The sequence below is a fragment of the Martes martes genome (genome assembly GCF_963455335.1).
Source record: "Martes martes genome assembly, chromosome: 5".
Lineage (NCBI taxonomy): Eukaryota > Metazoa > Chordata > Mammalia > Carnivora > Mustelidae > Martes > Martes martes.
In genome coordinates, this window is record NC_137892.1 from 95,555,130 (window position 1) to 95,581,196 (window position 26,067).

Here is a 26,067-nt window from a genome sequence, read left to right on the forward strand (position 1 = left end):
CATAATCCTTCCACCATTTAAAACTTTTTTTTTCAATTAATAAACTTTGTTCTTTAGAACAGCTTTAGGAAAATTAAGTACAGAGATGTCCTGTATATCCCTTGTCTCCAAACATATACAAAGTTCCCCACTGTCAATACCCTGCACTACAGTGGTACATTTGTTACAAATGATGAACATCCATTGACACATCAGCATCATGCAAAGTTCGTAGTTTACATTAGGGTTCACTCTTGGGGCTGTACATCCTATGGATTTTGACAAAAACATAATGATGTGTATCCACTATTATAATATAAAGAATAGTTTCACTTCTGCGCTGCTAGTTTATCCTTCCTTCCCCAGCTAAACCTAGCAACCACTAATCTTTTTACTGTCTCTATAGTTTCACCTTTCCTAGAATGTCATGCAGTTAGAATTGTATAGTATGTAACCTTTCAGTTTGGCTTCTTTCACTTAGTAATATGCACTGAAGTATTCTCCATGTCTTTTCATGGCTTGATACCTTTTATCTTTTTTGTGCTGATAATCTGTTGTCTGGATGTACCACAGTTTATTTATCAATTCACTTACCTACAGCAGGACATCTTGGTTGCCTCTAAATTTTGGCAGTTATGAATATACACTGCTGTAAACATCCATATGCAGATTTTTTGTAGGCCTTCTACCATTTTTAAGATGTAGTCATGAAATGGGTAGGTTGGGTAAGATTTTTAGGTCATTTCTAGTTTTAATAAGGAAAGTTTTGTGTTTTTTTTTTTAAGATTTTATTTATTGGGGTGCCTGGATGGCTCAGTTGTTAAGCATCTGCCTTTGGCTTGGGTCGTGGTCCCTGGGTCCTGGTCCCTGGGTCCTGGGATTGGGCTCCCTGCTCAGCAGGAGGTCTGCTTCTCCCTCTCCCACTCTCCCTGCTTGTGTTCCCTCTCTTGCTGTGTCTGTCTCTCTCAAATAAATATATATAAAATCTTAAAGATAAAGGCTTTATTTATTTGTTAGAGAACAAGAGAGAGAGAGCACATGCAGGGAGAACAACAGGTGGAGGCAGAAGCAGGCTCCCTGCTGAGCAAGGAGCTGGATGTGGGACTCATCCTAGGACCCTGGGATCATGACCTGAGTCAAAGGCAGATGCTTAACAACTGAGACACCCAGGTGTCCCTTAAGAGGTAGTTTTAAGAGAAGTTCATATTGAAGGAAATGCTAGCATTAGCTTTGTTAGATTGGACATAACAAAAACTAGAAATTTGGAATCTCATCTCTGAAAATGAGATGACATTCTTTTATTCTAGGGGATTCCTGGTCCTCATTTCTCAGCTTTAAAATTATAGATCAATATCCTTTCTGAATCCATAGTCTTTATATAATTAATGAATTCATAGAAATTGTATTAGGAATTAGTTTTGAATTAAAAATGTGGCCATTACATACTTTTAAAAAATAAGGGCTCTAGAGCCAAATGAACTTTGTTCACATCTTGTTTCTACCACTTACTATGACATCGAACAAGTAACTCAACCTCTATAAGCCTTTGTTTCCTCAGCTAAAGTATGGGGATATAAATAGTTTTTTGCTCTTAGGATTGGGGTGAAAACTCAGCGAGGATGCATGGCCTAGCACATGGCACATGCTCCGTAAATGATAGCTGCTGTGTCAGGTCTCACAGGTGGTCTGTGGGCTCATATTTTCAGCTCTTTTGAAGGCAGTACGTTACATTCTTAATGGCATAGTTTGAAATATTTAGTGAGTTAGGAAAAAATAAAGACTTTTTTATTCCCATGTGTAAAAAATGGCTTCTGTTGTGATTAAGTATTGTGATGATTGTCATAGAAAGTCTGAAATTGATAGTGACATAAGAGGTTACTTGCATGGGGTGGAAGTAGTTGAAAAGCCATGTTGTTTGTGTGGTCTTCTCACACTATGCTATCTCCTGCAAAAATTGCACCCGTTCCCAGGGCTCTAGTGGGTAAATACATCTCATCCTTCCACCTGCCTGCTTGACACATGCAGTTGGGTGTGTCATGGGCACTTAGAGCTCGATATGCCTTCAGCTGAATTCATGGTCTTTCCCCTCAAATCATCGTTTCTTCTGGTGGTGTTCACCATCTCAGTATATGGCATAGCCATACATCCCTTGTTCAAGCCAGAAGTTGAAAGGCATCTTGAATTCTTCCTTTTCCCTGGTCACCTGGCTAGTTATTTCCTAGGTGCTGTTGCTTCTAACTGTTTCATATATCTGAAATTCTACCACCTTTCTCTCTCCCTCTGTTAACCACTCCAGCTCTTTGACTGGTTTCTTCACATCTCCCCTTGCTTTCTTCCAGTTTATTGTACACAGTGTAGCCATAGCGATCCTGCTGTCACTCCTAAATGGCCTCACTTTCCTTTTAGGATACGTTCTTTTTTTTTTTTTTTTTTTAAAGATTTTATTTATTTATTTGACAGACAGAGATCACAAGTAGGCAGAGAGGCAGGCAGAGAGAGAGGAAGGGAAGCAGGCTCCCTGCTGAGCAGAGAGCCCGATGCGGGGCTTGATCCCAGGACCCTGGGACCATGACCGGAGCCGAAGGCAGAGGCTTTAACCCACTGAGCCACCCAGGCGCCCCTAGGATGTGTTCTTAAAACCTTAGTATGGCCTTCATGGCGGTGTGCAATTAGGCCCCTGCTGGTGTCTTTACCTCTGTGTCCATCACCTTCATTTTCCATCTCTGTTTCTTCCATTTCATTTCCTCAGAACCTCTGTTTTCTTTCTTCTTGCTATCCACTCTGTTGCTATCTAACTCTTAATCATATTTCAGATTGTATCTTAAACCTTACCTTTTCTGGAAGGCCTTTCTTGACCTCTCTCTACTTTCTTCTTGTGCCGTTTCCCCTGCCTAGATTATATCCCTTTACTCTCAGCTAGAACTCCCATTTCTTATTCCCAACATTCATCCTGCTTGTGAATATTTGACCAGTATCTCCTTCTAAGATGATGCACACCATACGATTAAGGATTGTTTGTCTTGTTTGTCACTGTGTCCCTAGTGCCTAGCTAGCATAGTGCTTACACAGGTGTGTGCTAAGTAGTTGCTGAATCAATGAATGTAGGTATTTAGAAAGTTTAAATTGTATCTGTAATTACCTATAATAATTGTATTGTCACATTTTTTAACTCCCCCATTCCTTACAGCTTTTACTTAAAAAATACGTATTTTTAGGGACCTGGCCCAGTCATTAAACATCTGCCTTTGGCTCAGGTCATGATCCCAGGGTCCTAGGATTGAGCCCCACGTCAGGCTCCCAGCTCAGCGGGAAACCTGCTTCTCCCCCCCCACTCCTCCTGCTTTTATTCCCTCTCTCACTGTCTCTCTCTCTCTCTTAAATAAATAAAAATCTTTAAAAAAATACATATTTTTGAAATGAATTTTAGGATTAAGAAGAAAAAAAACCCTGCCATTTACTTGTACTCTACTGGGTATCATTCTGGTCGTGTGCAGTAAATTGTTTCATTTGGTTCTTAGTGTTCATGTCAGGTAGTTATTCTTGTCCTCATTTTAGCACTGAGGAGACAGTCTCTGAGTACATTCTTATCTAAGCTCAGGTGGCTAAAAAGTTAACACTGAGGTCCTTCCATTCTAAACCTGTATTCTTTTGTTGCTGCAATTATACTACCTTCTCTGATTTAATGTTCACATTAAGTAATTAACATACTTATTATAGTAAATATCTTATAATTTGCCATAATGTGAAATTTTGCTTTTAGGGCTTGGGTTACTTTTTATGAATAATTAGGACTGTCTCATTGACTTGATAACATTAACTGTGCTTGATTTGTGGTACAGAGTATATATTGTTGATAATAAAAGTGACATTTGTACTTGAATAAATTTTAAATCCAGGGAAGAAATTGCATCACAGTGTCAAAGGAATTACTTATAAGAGCTGTTGTTCTGTAGCATTAGACCCTAAAAAGTGATTGATTCTCTTCATCATTTTCAGGGACTATTTTCGCATATGGACAAACTGGAACAGGCAAAACTTTTACCATGGAAGGCGTTCGAGCTGTTCCTGAACTTAGAGGAATCATTCCAAATTCATTTGCTCACATATTTGGTCATATTGCAAAAGCAGAGGGTGATACAAGGTAAAAGAGAATTCTTTTATTTTCTAACGTTGAGAAGTACAAAGATAAGAAAGACATATAGGTATAAAACTTATAAACACATTTAAAAACAGCTCTTCTAAAACTTTTTCTGCTCTTTATGCTTTATGAAATGATGTTTTATTTATAGATTTTTGGTTCGAGTGTCTTATTTGGAAATATATAATGAAGAAGTCCGTGACCTTTTGGGCAAGGATCAGACACAGAGGTTAGAGGTAAGGATAACTGAAATGAAAGTACTTTCCAAAGTAGTAGAATGCTAAATTAAGGTTCTTTTTATGCAAAGATATTTTTAATATTTTACTTATTTTTTTATCATGATTCAAAATTTAAAATATTGTGAAAATTAATGCTTTGAAAAGTGGTTCCTACCCCATTTGCCCACTTTTCCCCAACCTAAGATAACCACTTTCAGTATTCTTTCATTGTTCCTTTATGTAAGTATCACCAAATAAAATTTTACTTCTACTCCATGAGTAGTTATACATGAACATTGATCTGTACTTTTTTTAAATTAAAATTTTTTTAAATTTTAAATTTAAATTTAAATTTAAATTTTTTTAAATTAAAATTCTTATTCAAATAAGTATAGAGTCACATGTGGCTGTAAGAAAGAATGTGGAGAGATTACCCTTGACATAGATGTACCTTTTACACAGTTTTCCCCAGTGGTAACATTTTACAGAGCTGTAGTAGAGTATCACAATCGTGATACTGTCGTTGATACTGTCTACAGATTTGGCTCACAGTGCTGCTGTTTTCTTCATACTCTTTGTGTTTAGATTGATAGATCCACTACCATGTTAAGGTACAAATCAGTCGTATCACAAGGTTGCCTCCTGTTGCCCTTTTATGACCACATCCACTGCTAGCCAGACTACATTGCTCTGTCACCATTCCTAATCCCTGACAATCCCTAATCTGCTTTCCAGTTCTAAAATTCTGTCTTTTCAAAAATGGTACATAAATAGAACCATACAATATGTAACCTTTTGGGATCGGCCTTTTTCATTTGGCATAAGCCCTGTGAGATTGATCCAAGTTGTTGAATGTATTGATAGCTCATTACTTTTTATTGCTGAATGGCACTGCATGGTGCTTACATGTAAAGCTCAACAGTTCACCTGTGGAGGGACATCTGGGCAGTTTATAGTTTTGGGCTATTATGAATCAAGCATCTATGAACATTCACATACAGATTTTATCTGAGTGTAAGTTTTTTTTTTTTTTTTCTGGTATGAATGCCAGGAATACTCCAGAATTGATTTTAAGTCAGAAATTTTTAAGGTGTCAAAAATAAAGCTACTAAGACCCATCATGAATATAGCAAAAAATACTAGTAGTTTTGTTATGCCCATTTTACGGGTCCGTGATTAAAGGAGCGAGACTGATACAAAGCGAAGGTCAAGCAAAGCTTTATTTTGCGCCAAGCATCAAGAATCAGACCGACCGTCAGACCAGTCGGGGACGCCCCTACAGAGAGGACGACCCCTCCCTGCTTTCCAGACTAACTTTTATAGCGCAAAGGCCATGTGGTTGGGCCTGGCCGCACACAGGTGGCTAATTGAATTACAATTCACCCCATAGTAGCCGTCGAAACTAGCCCATCACCTTGGTAGCTAGGAGACAGTATGCGCCCCCACTGATTGGGCGTCTCCACCTGGCCTGACCCACCCTTGTACCTGGGCTTTGTTACCTGGGACTGGTTTCCGGGACTTGTTTTTAAGTCCCCTGGGGGAAGGGGAGCAAGGACAGTTTAAGGGTTAAACAACAAAGTTATTGTTTAACTTCAATGGAAGCCTCCAGCTAAAATAAAAATATAAAATAGGTCCTTACAGTTTTTAATCTTTCTTTTACCTAAAGGAAAAACTAAAATTGCTGATTGAGGAAATTTTTTTGTACACTACTGAGTAACAGATGGGCACGAAAGACTATTATTATCATGCATTTCAGAAAAGGAAAATGTGAAATTATATGCATTTATATTAGAGAATTATAAAATTTGTGAATAAGTATATTATGTTTTTAACTTATAAGGTTAGCTGATTTACATTCATTGTTTTTTTAAGTAGAGGTATAATTCACAGAAGATAATTATCCTTTTAAAGTAAATAATTTAGCAGTTCTTAGTATCTTCACAAAATTATACAACCATCACTATCTATATTCTGGAACATTTTCATTACCCCCAAAAGAAATTCCCTGCCCATTAGGAGTCACTCTCCATTCCCCCTGCTCCTCACCTTCTGGTAATCATAACTTACTTTTTGTGCCAATGAATTTGCCTATTCTAGATAGTTCATATAAATGGAAACCTATCAAATGTGGTCTTCTGTTTCTTGCTTCTTTCATTAATATAGTGTTTTTAAGGTTCATCAATGTACTTCATTTCCTTTTTTTAAAATAGCTTTATTGAGATATAAGTCATATACCATACAGTTTACTCTGTTAAAGTGTGCTTCTCAGTGGTTTTTGTTATGTTCATAGAGTTGTACCTCTGTTGCCACAGCCAGTTTTGGAACATTTTCCTTACCCCCAAAAGAAACACTGTGCCTCTTAAATGTCATTCTCAACCCAGTCCTAGGCAACCACTCATCTACTTTTTGTCTCTATAGGTTTGCCTATTTTGGATACATAATGTAAAGGAATAATGCAATATGTGGTGTTCAGTGACTAGCTTCTTTGATTTAGAATAATTTTTCATGGCTCATCCATGCTGTAGCATGTGTCAGTACTTAATTTTTTTGTTACTGTTGAAGAATAATCCATTGTATGGATACACCACGTTTTATTGATTGCATCAGGTGAACATTGGGGTTGTTTCTACTTTCCGTCTATTATGAATAATGCTGTTATGAACTTGTACAAGTTTTGTGTAAATATGTGTTTCTGGTTCTCCTGGTTGTATACCTGAGTGTAATTGCTGGATCCTGGGGTAACTGTATACTTCAGCATCTGAGGAACTGCCAGACTCTTTTCTGCAGCGACTGTACCATTTTACATTCTCATCAACAGTGAATGAGGTTTCTGATTTGTCCACATCCTCGTCAGTGCTTGTTAGTGTCCCTCTACTATTTTGCATTTTAGTCAGTGTCGAGTGGTATCTCTGTGGGCTTGATTTCCATCTTTGATGGCCAGTTATATTGAACATCTTTTCCCATGCTTATTAGCCATTTGAATACCTTCTTTAGAGAAATGCTTGTTTCAGTCCTTTGCCTGTTTTTAATTGGGTTATTTGTTTTTTTGTTATTAAGTTGTAATACTTGTTTATATATTCTAGATAGACGTCCCTTAACAGGTATATGATTTACACAACTTTTTCCCCATTTACGGGTTTTTTCACTTTCATGATAGCTTCCTTTGAAGCACAAAAATTTTAAATTTTGACCATGTCTGATTTATCTGTGTTTAGTTATGTTGCTTGTGCTTTTGGTGTTACAGCTAAGAAACCATTGTTTTATCCAAGGTCATGAAGATTTATGCTTTTGTTTTATTCTAAGAGTTTTATAGTTGTCGCTTTTACATTTAGATCTTTGATCCATTTTGAGTTAATTTTTGTATATGGTTGAGGTAGAGGACCAACTTCATTATTGTGCATGTGGATATCCAGTTGTCATAGCACCATTTGAAAAGACTGTTTTTATCCCCCATTGCACTTTGCTTTTTTGACTGAATATGGATTGTGGCATTCTTTCCGTATCAATAGAGAAAGCTTCCTCATTCTTGTTTTTTCTATTATCCTTTTAAAAAGCTTGCATCCTGTCTTTTATATGGACATAATTAAAATGTATTTAGCCAGCCCTCTCTTGATGAACACCTGGGTTGTTTCTAATCCTTTGCTGTTACAAACAATTCTGTAGTAAGTAGTATTGTACATACATGATTTCATACATGTGCAGGCGTATCTGAGGATAGATTCCTGAAGCTAGATTGCTGGGCCAGGTGGTAAGCAATTGGTAAATATTACCAAATTTTTTAGGATATGAGACAGAAAAGATTAGCCTTTAAAATAGTAATACTGAAATTTTGTTTAGAATTCCACTGTCAGTAAAATAATTAAAGAATAATGTGCATATAGTAGTTGAAGAGAATATAGAATAACAGTAGCCACCTTTGTAGAATGGTGTAGAATACATATAGAATGACAGCAGCTACTATTATTAGGCTCTTAAAATGTGATGATAGGTATTCAGTGTAGTAAATTATGGTAGTAGTACATAGTTTATTTCATTTAATCTTTTCTAGCAGTTCAGTTTTGTTAATGTGAAAACCAAAGCCTACAGGGGTTTCCTGACAGTCACATAGCAGGTGAATTTGTGGTATCATCTAGAATTATAGGGGTGGTTTTTGGAGTCCTTCCATCAGAGCTTGAGTTCTGGCTCTGATATCTTGAGCAAGTTACTTAATCTTTATGAGCCTTAGTTTGCCATTGTAATTGTTTTTGGTGTGCCACAAACCATGCCCAAATAAAATAGCAAACTTAATAAATGTGTGTGTTCTGACTGCTCCACCGACTGGCATTTCCTATTTCTCTTTCTCTCCTTGGGAGGCTCTATTCCCTGATAAACAGCAATACTGAAATTAGGCCAATTAACTGTACAGTGGCCTTTAAGTGTTCAAGTGAGAGGTAGAGTCACACGTCTCTTTAAATCAAAAGCTAGAAATGATTAAGCATATTGAGGAAGGCATGTTGAAAGCCAGGATAAGCTGAAAGGCCTCCTACACCAAACAGCAGCTTTTGATGGTAAAGGAGAAGTTGCTGAAGATTAAAAGTGCTACTCTAGTGTACACACACGTGATAAGGAAGCAAACAGGCTTATTACTGATGTAGAGAAAGTTCTAGTGGTTTAGACAAAAAATCATACTAGCCACAACATTCTCCTAAGCCAGAGCCTAATCCAGGGTGAGGCTGTAACTCTCTTTAGTTCTGTGAAGGCTAAGAGAGGTAAGGAGGCTGCAGAAGAAAAGTTTGAAACTGGCAAGGTTTGGCTCATGAGGTTTAAGGAAGCCATCTCTGGAACATGAAAGTGCGAGATGAAGTAGCACATGCTGATGTAGGAGCTGTACAAGTTAACCAGGAGATCCAACTAAGATAATTAATGAGGGCGGCTACACTAAACAGCAGATTTGCAATGTAGATGACACAGCTTTCTATTGGAAGAAGATGCCGTCTAGGACTTCAATAACTAGAGAAGTGAAGTCGGTGCCTGGCTTCAAAGCTTCTAAGACAAACTGACTCTCTTATTACAGGCTAATGCAACTGGTGACTATAAGTTGAGGCCAGTGCTCATTTAACATTCTGAAAACTCCTACCACCCTTAAGAATGATGCTAAATATACTTTCTTTCATCTATAAATGGCACAACAAGGCCTGGATGACAGCACATCTGTCTACAACATGATTCGTTAAATATTTTTGAGTCTACTCTTGACACCTCAGAAAAAAAGATTTCTGTCAAAATATTACTGCTTATTGGGGTGTCTGGGTGGCTCAGTGGGTTAAAGCCTCTGCCTTCAGCTCAGGTCATGATCCCAGGGCCCTGGGATCGAGCCCCACATTGGGCTTTCTGCTCAGCAGGGAGCCTGCTTCCTCCTCTCTTTCTGCCTGCTTCTCTGCCTACTTGTGATCTCTGTCAAATAAATAAATAAATAAAATCTTTAAAAAATATATTACTGCTTATTCACTGTGCACCTGGTCACCTAAGAGCACAATGAATGAATGAGATGAGTGTTGTTTTTATGCCTGCTAACACAATATCCAGTCAGGGGCCTGTGGATCAAGTCTTGTTATTGAAGAAATACATTTCCTAAGGCTAGAGCTGCCATAGAGAGTTACTCCTCTAAAGGATCTGGGCAAAGTAAATTGAAAATCTGGAAAGAATTCACACTTCTAGATGTCATTAAGAACATTTGTGATTCATGAGAAGAAATCATGATATCAGCATTAACAAGAATTTGGAAAAAGTTAATTGCAACCCTCATGGATGACTTTGAGGAGCTTGAGACTTGGTGTGATGGAAACAGAGAACTAGGATTAGAAGTAGAGCCTGAAGATGTGGCTGAATTACTCCAATCTCATGATAAAACCTAATGGATGAGGAGTTACTTTTCATGGATGAACAAAGAAAGTGGTTTTTTGAGACGACATCTACTGGTGAAGATGCTGTGAAGACTTGAAATGGCAACAAAGAATTTATGGTAGTTGAGAAACTTTGTTGATAGAGCAAGTGGCAGGGTTTGAGAGGATTGGCTCCAATTTTGAAAGAAGTTCTGCTGTGGTAAAATGCTAGCAAACAACATCATGTTCTGTGGAGAAATCATTCTTGAAAAGAAGAGTCAATCACTGCAGCAAAAACCTTGTTGTCTTATTTTAGGAAACTAACTGCGACAGCCTCCCCAGCCTTCAGCAACCCCACCCTCACCATCAGCAGCCATCAGCATTGAGACAGGATCCTCCACCAGCAAAAAGATGTTGGCTAGCTTTTTAGCAATAAAATGTTTCTTAATTAAGGTGTATATTACTGTTTTTTAGACATAATGCTATCATACACTTAATAGATTACAGTGTAATGTAAACATAATTTTATATAGAGTGGGAAACTAAGAAGCTCATTTGACATGGTTTGAGTATTCACTTGATTGTGGTGGTCTGCAACCCAACCTACAGTAGCTCCCAGGATACCTGTATTTTGTTGACATGTGGTGGTGACTTCTAGGGCCTTCCAAAGTGAATTTTAGTTTCTAACACTGTATTTTAAGTAAATCTTTCCTAAATATATCCTTTATACTTGGTAAATAAGGTTACTCACAGAAAGGTAACATTTTATATACAGATATCATAGATCTGATTATTTCACTCATTTGTTTGAAATCCTCCAGTGTCTTCAAGTTGTTAAGATAAAGACCAATAACCATACTTAGTCGTGTTTTTTTGTTTGTTTGTTTGTTTTAAGGATTTTATTTATTTGAGAGAGATCACAAGCAGAGGTAGTAGGAGAGGGAGAAGCAGGCTCCCCACTAAGCAGGAAGCCCAATGCCGGACTTGATCCCAGGACCCTGGGTTCATTGCCTAAGCCGAAGGCAGATGCTTAACCAACTGAGCCACACAGGCGCCCCTGACTATGCTTAGTCTTATCTCTTGGCTACCTCTGTATCCAGATATCCCACCTGTTTTACCTGTGCTTCCTACTTTTTCCAGCCAACCTGGCTTTTTTGTTTGTTTTTTCCTCTAAGTGCCAGTTTTGGCCCATTTCAGGATCCTAGCACATACTCTTTTCCTGCTACCTGAATCCAGGTTGGCAACCTCTTATTTCATCAAGTCTTAGCTTAAATGTCATCTTAGGGGATGTTGTCCTTCCTTTGCCTCTCCCTCTGCTTGTACTTGTGCTTGTGCTCATTCTCTTTCAAAAATAAATGAATGGAATCTTAAAAACTAAATAAACATCATCTTGGGGAAGCTATATGTCTCTGCTTTACTAGCTTAGACTCTCTGTATTGTATTCTCCTGTCGAGTATTTTTTTTCTTCGTGACGTTATCCCAATTGAAATCATTAGTGTGTGGTGTTACTCATTTGTACATTCTTGCCATAGGTTGTCACCTGCACAAGTGTAGAAATTGTGTCTGTTTTGTCCGTCACTGTATCTTCACTTTTTTTAGCGGAGTGCCCAACACATAGTAGATGTTTGATAAATAACTGTGGTGGAGTTATGGTATGTGTATAAAATCTTAAGGCCATTTTTTTCTTTTTTAGGTTAAAGAAAGACCTGATGTGGGAGTTTATATCAAAGATTTATCAGCTTATGTGGTAAATAATGCTGATGATATGGATAGAATTATGACACTAGGCCACAAAAATCGTAAGTGTAGTACATTATTGTGATTGAATATTTGTGTGTTGAGTAGGCTTTTAGGAACAAAATTGTTGGGGCTTCTGGGTGGCTCAGTTGATTAAATGACTGCCTTAGGCTCAGGTCATGACCCCAGGGTCCTGGGATCCAGCCCTGCGTTGGGTTCCTTGGTATGCAGGAAGCCTGCTTCTCCCTCTCCCACTCCCCCTGCTTGTATTCCCTCTTTTGCTGTCTGTCTCTGTCAAATAAATAAAATCTTTAAAAAAAAAAAAAAAGTAAAACTGGTATGGTGCTTTGCCCCACAGACTCTGGATTTTTTAAGTTTCTTGACAGCCCTCTCTCCTTGATTATTTACTATGTAGAGAACGTATATGAATGAAAGAGATCACACATTCCCTTGTTTGCCAACCAAAATTTTGTGTCTTGGTACTACTGCTATATATTTGGAACTCTCATATAGCTAGCTGTCTCTTTTTAGCTATAATAATACTGGTTACATTTATTGAACACTTACTGTGTGGTAAGGACTTATGCTAAGTGCTTTCTTTATAAGAAGGGTCTTTTTAAAATCCTCAAACTGTACCATGAATATACTAAATTCCTACTTAAGACTTAGTCTAAGTAACTTATCCAAGGTTATGTACTACTTAGTGGCAGAGTGAGTATCTGAACCTAGGCCGTTGATCATCATTAACCAAGCACTTTACTGCCTTTCTTTTGTTGACAAGAAAAGCAAACCAAAATTAAATGACATTCTTTTTAATAAGAGTTTTAAGTTTTGTCAAAAGACTAAAAAACTGTAGCACTTTTTAATACGCAGGATGCCCCAGGCCTAGTACTAGTGATGTTGCTAGCAGCAGTTAGAGATCAGAGGTAAAAAACAAGAACATAGCAAGTAAACATCTTTTTAAAAGTGTTTTTTGGCTAGACCGTAAATCTAGCAAACTCAAGGATATTAAAAAAAATTTAAAAATCAGTTGCATTCTAATAAGCCAAGTAGCAGAGAAAGGTCAAATTGTAACAGAAAAATTAGCAAAAGATATACATGAATATGTTACTCCCAGAAGAACCTAACATGGCAACAAGCATACCACGGGGTGTCCAGCTTGGCAGGTAGTTGGGAAAATGGGTATTAAAACAACAGTGGGACTTATTTTACCTGTTTTGGATGGAGGGATATCCAGGTTTGTGAAGCTCTGAAGAGATAGGCACTGGTGATGGGAATGGCAGGTGCTCTAGCCTTTTTGAAAGGGAGTGTAACAGTAACTGCTGAAATTTTTTAAATGCATTTCTCTTGACTCAGTGTTTCTAATTTTAATATATATCCAGATACATATTGATATATTTATATTGATAAATATCTCAAAAAAATCTTTAGACATAAAAATGCCTTATTACAGGGGCACCTGGGTGGCTCAGTGAGTTAAAGCCTCTGCCTTCAGCTCAGGTCATGATCCCAGGGTCCTGGGATCGAGCCCCACATGGGGCTCTCTGCTCAGCAGGGAGCCTGCTTCCCTTCCTCTCTCTCTGCCTGCCTCTCTCCTTACTTGTGATCTCTATCTGTAAAATAAATAAATTTTTTTTAAAATGCCTTATTGCAACATTATTTGTAATAGAAAGTTTGATGTAGTCTATCAGTAAAACATTGGTTATATAAATATGGCACAGAAATACCTTGGACCATATGAAGCTATTAAAAAAAAAACACGAGTTAAATCTAAATGTAGAGATTTGAAGGATTTTCAAGATATATCATTAAGTAAAAGAAAGCAAATTACAGAATATTATGTACTGCATCATCCCATTTATGGATGTAGAAAGAAGCCAAATTGTTAAACAGCTGTGTATTTGGGCAAGTGTGTGTGTGTGTGTGTGTGTGTGTGTGTGTGTGTATCAACTTGTGTGTTTGTTAAATACTAATGAAAGAACATTTAATAGTGGTTACCTTTAGGTAAGGGGAAGTAAGATTGGAGAACAGGGTTGTATGGAGTTTTTACTTTATGTTTTTTTTATGTCTATTTCTGGATTTTTTTTTTTAATACCAGGAGTATGTTCATGTATCGCTTATTCAAAAACATTTTTTTGACTTATGATTTTTTTTTTTGACTTACGATTCCATTCACAGTAGTGATTAAAACCACAAAGCAAAACAGGGGCGCCTGGGTGGCTCAGTGGTTTAAAGCCTCAGCCTTTAGCTCAGGTCATGATCTCAGGGTCCTGGGATCAAGCCCCGCATCGGGCTCTCTGCTCAGCAGGGAGCCTTGCTTCCCTTCCTCTCTCTCTGCCTGCCTCTCTGCCTACTTGTGATCTCTGTCAAATAAATAAATAAAATCTTAAACAAATTAGACCCTTCATTCCACGAACAAATATATGACCTGCTTAGCAATTAAAATGCAAATTTAAAATAGTCCCATTCGCCTTGTAGGCACCATTGTAAATTAGCTAATACTTCTATAGAGCAAGGTTTTTCAGCCATTAAACCATAATCATTTTCTTTAAAAAAATTTCTTTCTGAATAGGTAATCCATACACGTGTTGTACAATTCAAAAGTCTTTCTCTTGCCCTTGGATCTCAGTCGTCTAGTTCCCACACCTGGTGGTAACTCAGTAATTATTTTGTCATGTTCTCTGCCTGATATAGTCTGAGTGCCCAAGCATGTATTTTTAGAGAGTGTGCTTGTCCTTTCCTCAGATAATAGTATACTTTATTCACTTAATTATATGTGGAAATCATTTCACAGTAACACATGGTAGGCATTTTAAAGTAACTATATAGTGTTTCACTGGATGGATCTATGTAATGTATTTACGCAATCTTTTCTTCATAGGCTTTTGTGTTTTTACTCATGCTGTTACTGACCAATACTGTAGTAAATATTCTTGTATGTATGAGTATATACACATGCAATCATATTTACAGGGTAAGTTTTTCCATAGCATCTTGAAAAACATGAAAAATTTAGGTTTTTTTCTTCCTCCAAAATAAATATTTCTTTTTTTAAAAAATTTATTTATTTGACGGACAGAGATCACAAGGAGGCAAAGAGGCAGGCAGAGAGAGAGGAAGGGAAGCAGTCTCCCTGCTGAGCAGAGAGCCCGATGTGGGGCTCGATCCCAGGACCCTGGGATCATGACCTGAGCCGAAGGCAGAGGCTTTAACCCACTGAGCCACCCAGGTGCCCCTAAATATTTCTTTTTAAAGATTTTATTTATCTGACAGAGAGAGGGAGAGAGGATCCCAGGGTCCTGGGATCACAACTTGAGCTGAAGGCAGATGCTTAACCAACTGAGCCACCCAGGAAATTAAAGCTATGGAAGTTTTGGGTTTTTTTGTGTTTTTTTTTTTTTTCCATTTTGTGATATATCAGTAGGTTGGAGCATTGAATCAGCTTGACTGCTGCAAGTGGTTCTCTCCTTAAGGATTGTAATGTTCAGTGCACTATGTCTGTTGCTTTGATTTCATAACCGGAAATAAAAATCAGTCATAAATAACATGCTGTACTTACATTGCAAAAATAGTAGGTATGAAAATAGTTAATAGGATTTTTAAAAATTACGTGTTCTATCCTACTCCAAATTGAAAAACACTGGTGCATCGTGCTTTGATAATCACATAGCTATAAAACTATTCCTGCCCTTTAATCTGATAATTCTGGTTTGGAAAATACATCCCATGGGCATAATCCTAAAGAGAAGGAATGATGTTCACTCAAAGATGTTCATATTAGTGTTTAATATGAGGACCTAAAATTGGGAAACAATCCCAAATATCTCAGGGAGTAGCAAAATCAATTTTAATAAAATTTACAAATTTTTTTACATGAAAATATAGGATATAATGTTAAATGGAAAAGTCAGAGGATAAATAATACTCAGTATGTGTATCACTGCTGATCAGAAGTTATAAAGTGGTATTAGATTTTATTTTATTTTTTTAAAGATTTTTTTTTTAAAGTAATCTCTGCACCCAACGTGGGGCTCAAACTTAAAACCTGAGATCTACCAGTTGAGCAAGGCAGCTGCCCATGGATTTATTTTTTAAGTATTTTTGGAAAAAATACCTAAGTTTATAATTTAAAAGAAAATTTGTGTGGAGTCACAAATCCTTGTATTTTCTTTCACTAATTTTTCTTATATCTTTTTCCATCGAGCTTTGCTTTCCTTTATAACTGCAGTTTACATTCTAGTTATCTGACTTCTAATGTAACCATATGCTTATTAAAAGAATACTCAATCTTCAAATTATACAGTCAGCTTGCATTAAAAGTTCTGCATGAATATGTAATAGGAAGATAATTTTGACATTGGCTAAAATTAACAGAATGCTTTTCAAATACTTGGCAATTAAAAAAAACATACATGCCTATTATAAAAAAACAGACCTTTTTCTTTACATAATATATTTATGTAAAATATTTATACTTACATAAGTGCTTGGTATATTTTGAATGGATGCTTTTGTTTAATAGAAATAGGATTGTACTATATATTCCTTTCTCTCTTCTCCTTTTTTTTTTTTTTTTTTAGTTCATATGTTGTGGGTATCTTTCCATGTCATACATACAGATCTGTGTTTTTAAAGGACTGTTTAGTAGTCCATAGTATGACTATTTTTCTTAAGATTTTATTTATTTGGGGCGCCTGGGTGGCTCAGTGGGTTAAGGCCTCTGCCTTCAGCTCGGGTCGTGATCTCAGGATCCTGGGATCGAGCCCCGCATTGGGCTCTCTGCTCAGCGGGGAGCCTGCTTCCTCCTCTCTCTCTCTCTGCCTACTTGTGATCTCTATCTGTCAAATAAATAAATAAAAATCTTTAAAAATAAAAAAAAAGATATTAAAAAAAAAGATTTTATTTATTTGTTTAGAGAGAGTATGTAAGTGGTGGGAGAGGAAAGGTTCAATCTCACAACCTGAGCCAAAATCAAGAGTCAGATGCTTAATTGACTAAGTCGCCCAGGTTCCCCATGACTGTTCTATAATAGGTTGACCACTGTCCTTTTGGTTGTTTCTGAGCTCTTGATATTGCAAACAGTGCTGTACTGAATATCCTGTATCTAATGCATATATGCAAGTATTTCTGTGACTTAGGTGCTTGGAACATAATGCTTTTTAGAGGTAGCTTAAACAGCAATAATTTTTTGAATTATTTAACTTTGTGGGTTTTTTTTTAACCTGTTTGTTATTTTTTTAGTTGGTAGTACTTGGGATTGAAATTAAGTATTTTGTCCTAAAATTGACTCTGTAGTATGAGAAACATTACAAATTCCTTTTTTTTTTTTTTTTTAAGATTTTTAAAAATTTACTTACTTGACAGAGAAAGAGAGCACAAGTAGGCAGAGCAACAAGCATAGGGAGAGGGAGAAGCAGGCTCCCTCCTGAGCAGAGAGCCTGATGCTGGGCTCAATCCCAGGACCCTGAGATCATGACCTGAGCCAAAGCCATATGCTTAACCGACTGAGCCACCCAGGCACCCCTGCAAATTCTTTTGTTATAAACATAAATTGTCAGACAGAAATTTCTAATGTTAAATAAACCTATGCTTTTCTGGTTTAGCCATGCTCTCTGGCTCTTTGCTGTGATGAAATTAAGTATTTTAAACCATTCTGGATATTTAATTATTTTAAAAAATACTCCCTCTTGTTATACTTTTTAAGAATTTCCTTCCATTCTTCAAGGTTCTGTTGGTGCAACTAACATGAATGAACATAGTTCCCGTTCCCATGCCATCTTTACAATTACTATAGAATGCAGTGAAAAAGGCGTTGATGGTAACATGCACGTCAGAATGGGGAAGCTCCATCTTGTAGATCTTGCTGTAAGTAACAGGACACTACTGAAGGAATAACCCTTGTGATTTTTTGCTTTTTTTTTCTTTTTTGCATTTTAAAAGCAAATAAAAATTCACTTATAAAAATTGAAAATGTGTGATTACATGCAATTTTTAAGTTGTTTACTTGTGTATGTGTTTTTAACTTATTATTTATTATGGAATACTTCTAACATCTACAAAAGTACTAAGAATAGTATGGTCTCCCATGTACCCGTGACCCAACTTCAGTCTGTTCATGCCAGGCCCATTTCATCTCTACTATCAGCCACTTTTTCCCTTCCTATATTATTTTGAAGCAAATTCCAGATACTATAGCAGATTTTTTAGTGTCACATTTTGTTTTAAACTTTCAGAGGAATATTCTGTATTTTTCATTTTAGCTTTATTTCTGTCTTTGTTTATTGCTAGGGTTCAGAGAGACAAGCAAAAACTGGAGCTACTGGACAGCGCCTAAAGGAAGCCACAAAAATCAATCTTTCGCTTTCCACCCTTGGTAATGTAATTTCTGCTTTGGTTGACGGAAAAAGCACTCATGTTCCTTATCGCAACTCTAAACTGACTCGTCTTCTTCAGGATTCCTTGGGAGGAAATTCAAAAACCATGATGGTAAGACTTAATTGTAGAATAGTTATCATTTAGGAAAATTTCATATTCCTGTTTATGCTAATAATTGATATGCATAACATTTTAAAAACTATTGATTATTTCACTTATGATTTGTGGTTATTCTTTTTCAAGTACACTATGCTAATCCATATAATGGTGTTTGGAAATCCATGTCATTGACGTTTTCTTGTTCAAGAAGGCCAAAGGAAAACTATGTTTCAAAAATTCTTTTTGATATAGTCATAATGGTCGTATTAATTTTAACTGCCTCAAGTGTAAAATGTTTTGTATTCCTAATTCAACAGTGTGCAAATATTGGGCCAGCAGATTACAATTATGATGAAACTATCAGTACATTACGGTATGCTAATCGTGCTAAGAATATTAAAAATAAAGCTAGAATTAATGAAGACCCAAAGGATGCTTTGCTTCGCCAGTTTCAGAAAGAAATAGAGGAACTGAAAAAAAAGCTTGAAGAAGGTAACTTTTTCTCAAAATATTAATGTGAGTGTTGGCTAAAAATGTTGTTTAACCACTAAGTGTTCTAATTAAAAAACTTACTAAAATTCTTTGAGCATCTAACTTTGATACTTAATATTTCTGCAAGGTAACTTGATATACACTTAAGCATTTTTGTATTAAGTTTGAGAATGATTATGTATTATTTGTGTATGTGATTTTTAAAAATTCATTTAATTTAAACCTCCATCTCAATCATATCAGTTCCCATATCCTTTTTTAGATTTCATTTGACCATTTACTAAATAATGAATTTTTTTGTCTTTGTATAAGAGCAAGTTTTACCATATATGTATTTAGGTGAAAATGACCCAGAGTTGTTTGTGAAAGATTTCAGTCACTATTATTCAAAGTAAAGAAACCCTATCAGAGTCATGGATAAACAGAATTTACCATAAGTAAAAATTCATTGAATTTTTTTTGAAAAGCATATTTGAAAATATGGTTTCATGCTTGAATTTGAACGTGAGATTATGTTTGAGGAATCCTTTTCTAACAAGATGTTAGAAGGTTAGAAAGTTTGCAGACCTTGTTCATGAGGATGAGAAATTTACAGACTATCATTAAGTACTTGGTGACTCTCTACACTTTCATGCTAAGAACTGATTGGCATAGGGCTCCTTTTCATTCCAAGTAAACAAATGGCTTTAGAAAAGGTTTTTTGTTTGTTTTTACAGTTTATGGGGAAAGTGGATAAAACAGATGTGAATTGCAGAGGTGCCACCGTCACAGATGTTTGGAAAGGGTACTTAATAAACTTGAGTAAGATTAGCGAGGAAAAGCAGTAATTGGGCTGCCGCTTAGATAATGAAATTTGGTGTTTTAAATGTGACCACTAGGTGGTATTTATAGTCAATATGTTTTAAAGATTTAAAATTTCTTAGATTTGTTAATGTTCAATTCATACCTTTATTTTGCTGCCTTTATTTATTTACATTTTTTCAATGTGACAAAATAATGTAAAATTTACCATTTTAACTATTGTTTTTCTGTGGCATTAAGTATGTTAACATTGTTTGAAACTATTACCATCATCCATCCCTTAAACTTTTTAATCATCCCCAAATGAAATTCTGTACCCATTAAACATCCAACTCTCCATCCCCCTCTCTGCCTCACCTCTGGTAACCACTATTCTGTCTCTGAATTTGACTATTTTAGATAACTCATGAGTAGAATCATATAATATGTGTGCTTTTGTGTCTGTCTTATTTTACCTAGCATAATGTCTTCAAGGTTCATCCGTATCATAGCATGTGTCAGGATTTCCTTCCTTTTTAAGGTTGAGTAATATCCCATTGTTTGTATATACCACGTTTTGTTTATCCGTGCATCTTTTGGTGGACATGTGTGTTGTTTCTGCCTTTTGACTACTGTAAATCATCTGGCTATGAATGTGGGTATGCAGATATGTGTTACAGTATGCAGCAAATTTTATGCATAAAATTTTAAAATTTTATTTTAAAAAATGTAAAATTTTATGCAGTAAAATTTTCAAAAATTGTTCTTTTGTTTTTGCCTGATTTTTACTGTTTATATGATCAACTGTATTTACCGTATTATAACACTCTGTTAACTGGATTATAAAAACAAATGTCATAAGTATCAGTGAAATCAAATGTCTTAAGAATAAAGTCAGCATTATGACATGATCAATCAATTCCACTTCTGGGTATATACTGAAAGGAATTGAAAGCAAGAACTCATTTTTGAAAATTTTTATTGACTTCTAGAAAACTTGGAGGTATACTGAGTTCCTTTGTGCTCATCACCCTGCTTCCCCTTATGTTGACATCTTATATGACTGGTATATCTTACAGTTATTGGAACCAGGAATTTTATATTGATTCAGACTTACTAGCTAACCTATCAGTCTTACTCAGATGTTGAGTTTGCCCTCTAGTGCCCTTTCTGTCCAGTCCAGGATGCAGTCTAGCATCACATACTGCATTTAGTTGTCTCCTCCAGTCTCCAGTTCCTCATCTTTCTCTTTCTTTCATGGTCGTGACACTGTAAAAAATCACGTATTTGTAGAATGTCCCTCAATTTGGGTGGTCTGTACTTCTCTCAGAATTATTCTGCAAGATTTCTTCACTCTAAATTCTGTAATTTTACATTTTCCTGTGAACTCAAGGTGTGTCTTGTGGGGAGATACTTTTGAAACTACTAAAGGGTACTGTTTCTGATCATACTTTTTTCCCACCAGTTTGAGCATCCATTAAGGGTTCTTGCCAGCAACAGTAATTCTGTCGCTTCTTGATGACTTTGTCTTCTGAGCATTCCTTCTCATGTTTAATGTTTAGAATTCTGTTGTAAGGGGGAGTAGTCCCTCCTCCCCTACTTGTTTATTTAGTTATGTCAGTATTATTTTAGTCTGTGCATTATAATACAGTAATATTATTTGTTTTATTGCTCAGGTTGTTTGAGCTTTTGCCGTAGAAGCTCCTGAATTCAGGGTAGTTGCTATACCTTTCAGCATGCTTCCATCAGTTTTTTGATTTTTGGTTTTGAGTGCTGCTTTATTTCTGGCATCACAGATGTTTTAGGCTCATTTTATATGTTCCCTACCCTGGTATTAAACCATCTATTTCTCCCTAGCTCCTTTCAGTGGAGAATGGTATTTAGAAACCAGGACTTGGGCATTAGGTGCACTCATTGCTACCAGGGTGTCACTGTTACGAGGACTGAAGAAAATATTTTTAATGAATTCTTTCTCCTAATATCCTTATCTCTTCCTATCTGTTATTTACTGGTTCAGATATTATCGTTTGTGATTAGTGTATATTTATTTTTTCCCAAATACCTGGTTTTTTAGACATCTCATACATGGACAGTGTTATTTTTTTTAAGATTTTATTTATTTATTTGACAGACAGGTCATAAGTAGGCAGAGAGGCAGGCAGAGAGAGGTGGGGAGGCAGGCTCCCTGCTGAGCAGAGAGCCCGATGTGGGACTCGATCCCAGGACCCCGGGATCATGACCTGAACTGAAGGCAGAGGCTTTAACCCACTGAACCACCCAGGCACCCCAAGAATATTTTAAAAATAAAATAAGATCTTACGCAGAAAACTGAGGAGAAAATACTTCCCCAAAGTGATCACTTTTTTAAACTGAAATAATGACTTTAACCTGAAATTTTTATATATACGTAGAACTTTTTTTAAACTAATAATTTGAAATTTGAAGTAGATCAGAATTTTTTTTTTTTTGAAGATTTATTTGAGAGAGTGAGAGAGGGAGCACAAGCGGTGGGGGGTACACAGAGAACATGAGTGGGGACAGGGGAGCACGAGCAGGCGGGTGCAGTGGCTCTCAGGGCTCCACCCCAGGACCCCAGGATCATGACATAAGCTGAAGGCAGACGCTTAACCGACCAAGCCACCCAGGCGCCCCTTAAGTTGATCAGAATTTAACTTCTCTTTAGGAACTTTAAAATAAAACCTCTGTGTACATTATATCTTTTCTTGAAGTTAGCATGTGATATACTGTTTAGGGATATTAAAGTAAGCTTTGTTTAGGGCAACAAACTTAATGAAGAAAATTGATGCAGAATATAATCTGGTATAGAATATAAATTGTTCTGTAAAATTTCTGTTCAAGGGGAAGAAATATCAGGCTCTGATATCAGTGGGTCGGAGGAGGAGGATGATGAAGAGGGTGAGGTTGGAGAAGATGGAGAAAAAAGGAAAAAAAGAAGGGGTAAGTTCTTTTTAGTGTTCTAGAAATTAACTGGGATTGCTACAGTAAATATGGTTTAACCTTCATCTGAGTGCATGCCTTTTGCCATTTTTAGTTATGGTAGCAATTCACACAGTGGAAATATGGCACATACATGATTAACTTTGCCTTATTTTTTTCTCCTATGCTGATCTCCTACTTACAGTTGAATCATAATACCATAAGTTCTTTTACAATTTAGAATTGTAAAAATCTGTAACGGTTATACCATGTAAAGATTTTATTCAGGATTTTAATTTTATGTGGGGACTTTGATTTGTGTTGGGAACCTAAAATTTTTTTTAGGAAATCAAGATAATGTGGAGTTTTTCTCAAGCATGGTTAGGCTTTAGAAGTCACTGAATTTTTAAATGATGAATTTATATGAGGAGTCTATTTTTTTAATTTAATACTTTGCTTTATAAAATGTACTTTCATTCTTACTCTTTTATGGGGCATTTGTTGCCAAGTGTGAAGTAAGTTTGTATTTGTTGCGATAAAGATACACATAACAGGTAAGAGAGAGACCTATTATATAATAATGGCCCACTTTTCAAACATTTTTGCTCTTAATGTTTGTTTGTTTCAGAACTCTCTTCCATTAATGTGGATCATTAATGTGTGGATCATTGTTTTCAAGCTGGTGCATATTTTGCTTGTCTTATTAAAATGATCTTGCTGAAAATAAACCCAGGAGTTCCAAATTTTAAAACCAAAGGTCTGTAATTTCAGAAGACAGGAAGAGCATGATTTAGAGCAAGAGCTGGTCAGCTGTGGTCTACTGGCCAAATCTGGCCCACCACCTGTTTTTATAAATAAAATTTTATTAAACATCCATGCTTATTTGTTTGCATATAGTGTTCAGCTGCTTTCAGATGAGACTGTATGGCCCACAAAGCTTAAAGCACTTATTATCTGTCCCTTAACAGAAAATGCTTGCTGTCCAGCTATTTAGATAAATGACTTTGTGTTCATCCCTATTTTTTCAGACTATTCATAGCTAAAGCAGATCATAGATTTGTTTAAAATAAAATTTAAAATAGAAAAAAATGCCATTGCTTAATATGTTAAAGTATTTATTAATAGGATACCTACCTTCTAGACTTAGAGATTTGAAGATTTTTAGTGAGCCTTTCACAGTTCTGCCATAAAACCTGAAACATACATAATTATATCCAGTTGTTTGATGTTTTGGTGGAGGGTGAAACTGGAGATGAACCAAGGTGTCAAGATGATGAAGGGCAATTTATCATTCCTATAGTTTTAATGGTGCCTAACTTTAAATTCTAAAACTCACTTCCTATAACTTACCAGATAGATAGTTTAAGTAGACTTAAATGTCACCAAATGCCTTATTTTTTATTCATGTCGTTCCAGCCCTCTGAATTATTATGTTGTAACTGGGTAGTGGGATTTGCCCATAGTAGATGCTTAAAGGAGTCCGGTTTGTCCCATCTAGCTTTGTAATTAGAGAATATTGGGTAGTCTACCAAGACTGGTATTAAGGGAAAGTACATTTTGATTCTTTAATGCAAAGCTTGATTGTTCTTTAAAATTCTCTCTCTGGCACTGAATTTTCCTCTGTGTGTGTGTTCATTTTCTTGTTTCCTCTTTCTTTGGTTCCCGTCGGGCTCACTTCTTTGTCTTCCAGGCAGTAGCAGCAGCAGTAGTTCAGACTCCACATGTTCTGTCATAGAGAAACCTCGGGATAAGTCCTTGCCTAGTGAGTGGTAGCTCTTAAATTCTCTCACAGAGCTTTGGCTTTTCCATAACCCATGGGCTTCATTGGAGAAATGCTGCACTGCTCCCTGTCATTACTTCAAGAATACATGTTGGACTTCTCAGTAGGACAAAGCATGTGATGATTCCCCCCTTCTTCATTGCTTCCAGTTAACTGTAATTGTTAAAACGTGTGCTTAAGTTTATGTTTGAGACAATGGAAGAGAGATTCATGCTTTTGCAATTGAGATAATGTAAAGAGAGCTAGTAAGCTGTATAAAAGAATAATTCTTATGGTTCCTTTTTATGTTTCAGGATAAACTTCCAATCCTAGTTGGTATAAGGGACATGCAGTAACGAATCCTGAATTTCTAAAAGTAAAATTACATTTGGCAATACACCAGTGCCCATTATAACATGTCTTAAGTTATAAAGATTTGTGCTGTGGTATCCCATTCTTAGGGGTAGCTTAAAATTGAAAGCTCCCAAATGAAGAAAAACATAAAGTTTGAAGCAAGTAAAGATATATTGGATAATAATTTTATTTCAAATGGCCACTTTTCTCTCTTTCTCAACTACCTGATTGATTTTAAGGAACTCTACTCTGTGATTAGAGAATTCAAATCCACAAGAAGTTATTTATGCAAGATCTGTCTAGACATATTTCAGTCACAAAGTTTCTTTCTTAAACCTTAAATCAATTGAAAAGTATTGCTAATTTTAGTTATAATTTTAGGAGAAAAGGGAAGTGATTTTTTTTCTACTAGATTGCAGCTTACTGCCTTTTAAAGCATTATCTGTACTTAATTTTCTAAAACTAATAACAAACACATTTGGTTATTCTTAATGCATTTAGCTGTCTAAAGGAAGAATTGCAAGAATATTAGGAATCGTTTTCTCTCTTGACAACTCTTATATTTTACCAAAACAATTAATTGTATAGGACAATTTATAAAATACAAGAAATTTCTTTAGAAACCATATAGAGTTATTATTTTGTACTATAAACTGTCAGATATGAGAAAATACCTGAGTGGCATTATAATTTAAGTTTCTGTTTTGAAATTTACCTTAATCTTTAAAGTAGTAGTTATGTGAAAATGTTATGAAATGAGTTCAGTTCATGTAGTTTTAGTCACTGTTTGTGTACCTAGCTTATAACATTAAGTTCTTCTGTTGTGATGTGGGTGTGTTGGTGAAGTGGAAAAATAGTTTTCCCAGCATGTGGTTGCTGTGTGTAACGTGTATGTACCTTCCCTTTTAAAAATACGAATGGCTTTTTTTTTTTTAAGGCGTTCTTTGCTTTAATCATCAGTTGATCATTTACCTCTATGGAATCATAATTACCCTTAACAGTCTACTAATAGATTGAATGCAAGTTCGTTGTTATACAGGTGTACTTCACTTTATGCAGTTAATTTTTTTTTCTGAAAAAATTGCTTATAAATCAAATTGGAAAATCAAATCTTTTGGGAGAACTTGCTGTCCTTAATGTTTCTTCATTGTCCTTTTGTTAATCAAATTATCACTGCAAACTACTATAATCCAATTATCTCTTTAGTTGATTAAGGTTTTTGTGTGGATTTTCTTAAAGGGGAGGCACACCTGTATGGGATCTTAATATTAGAACATTGAATTGGGAAATTTTATAAATTGACAGTGCAAATTTTGCTACTTTTAACTTACTAATTTT

At 35.9% G+C, this 26,067-nt stretch overlaps 1 protein-coding gene across 1 annotated transcript in view; it reads left to right on the forward strand.

Annotated features, from left to right (window-relative positions):
- KIF3A (kinesin family member 3A) overlaps window positions 1-26,067 on the forward strand; it is a 50,737-nt gene that overhangs the window by 12,833 nt on the left and 11,837 nt on the right. The window contains exons 3-9 of the mRNA XM_080805024.1: window positions 3,976-4,120; window positions 4,269-4,353; window positions 11,890-11,995; window positions 17,659-17,798; window positions 18,222-18,419; window positions 18,725-18,899; window positions 22,539-22,637. Coding sequence (XP_080661150.1) covers window positions 3,976-4,120; window positions 4,269-4,353; window positions 11,890-11,995; window positions 17,659-17,798; window positions 18,222-18,419; window positions 18,725-18,899; window positions 22,539-22,637 — 948 coding nt within the window. The remainder of the gene's footprint in view (window positions 1-3,975; window positions 4,121-4,268; window positions 4,354-11,889; window positions 11,996-17,658; window positions 17,799-18,221; window positions 18,420-18,724; window positions 18,900-22,538; window positions 22,638-26,067) is intronic.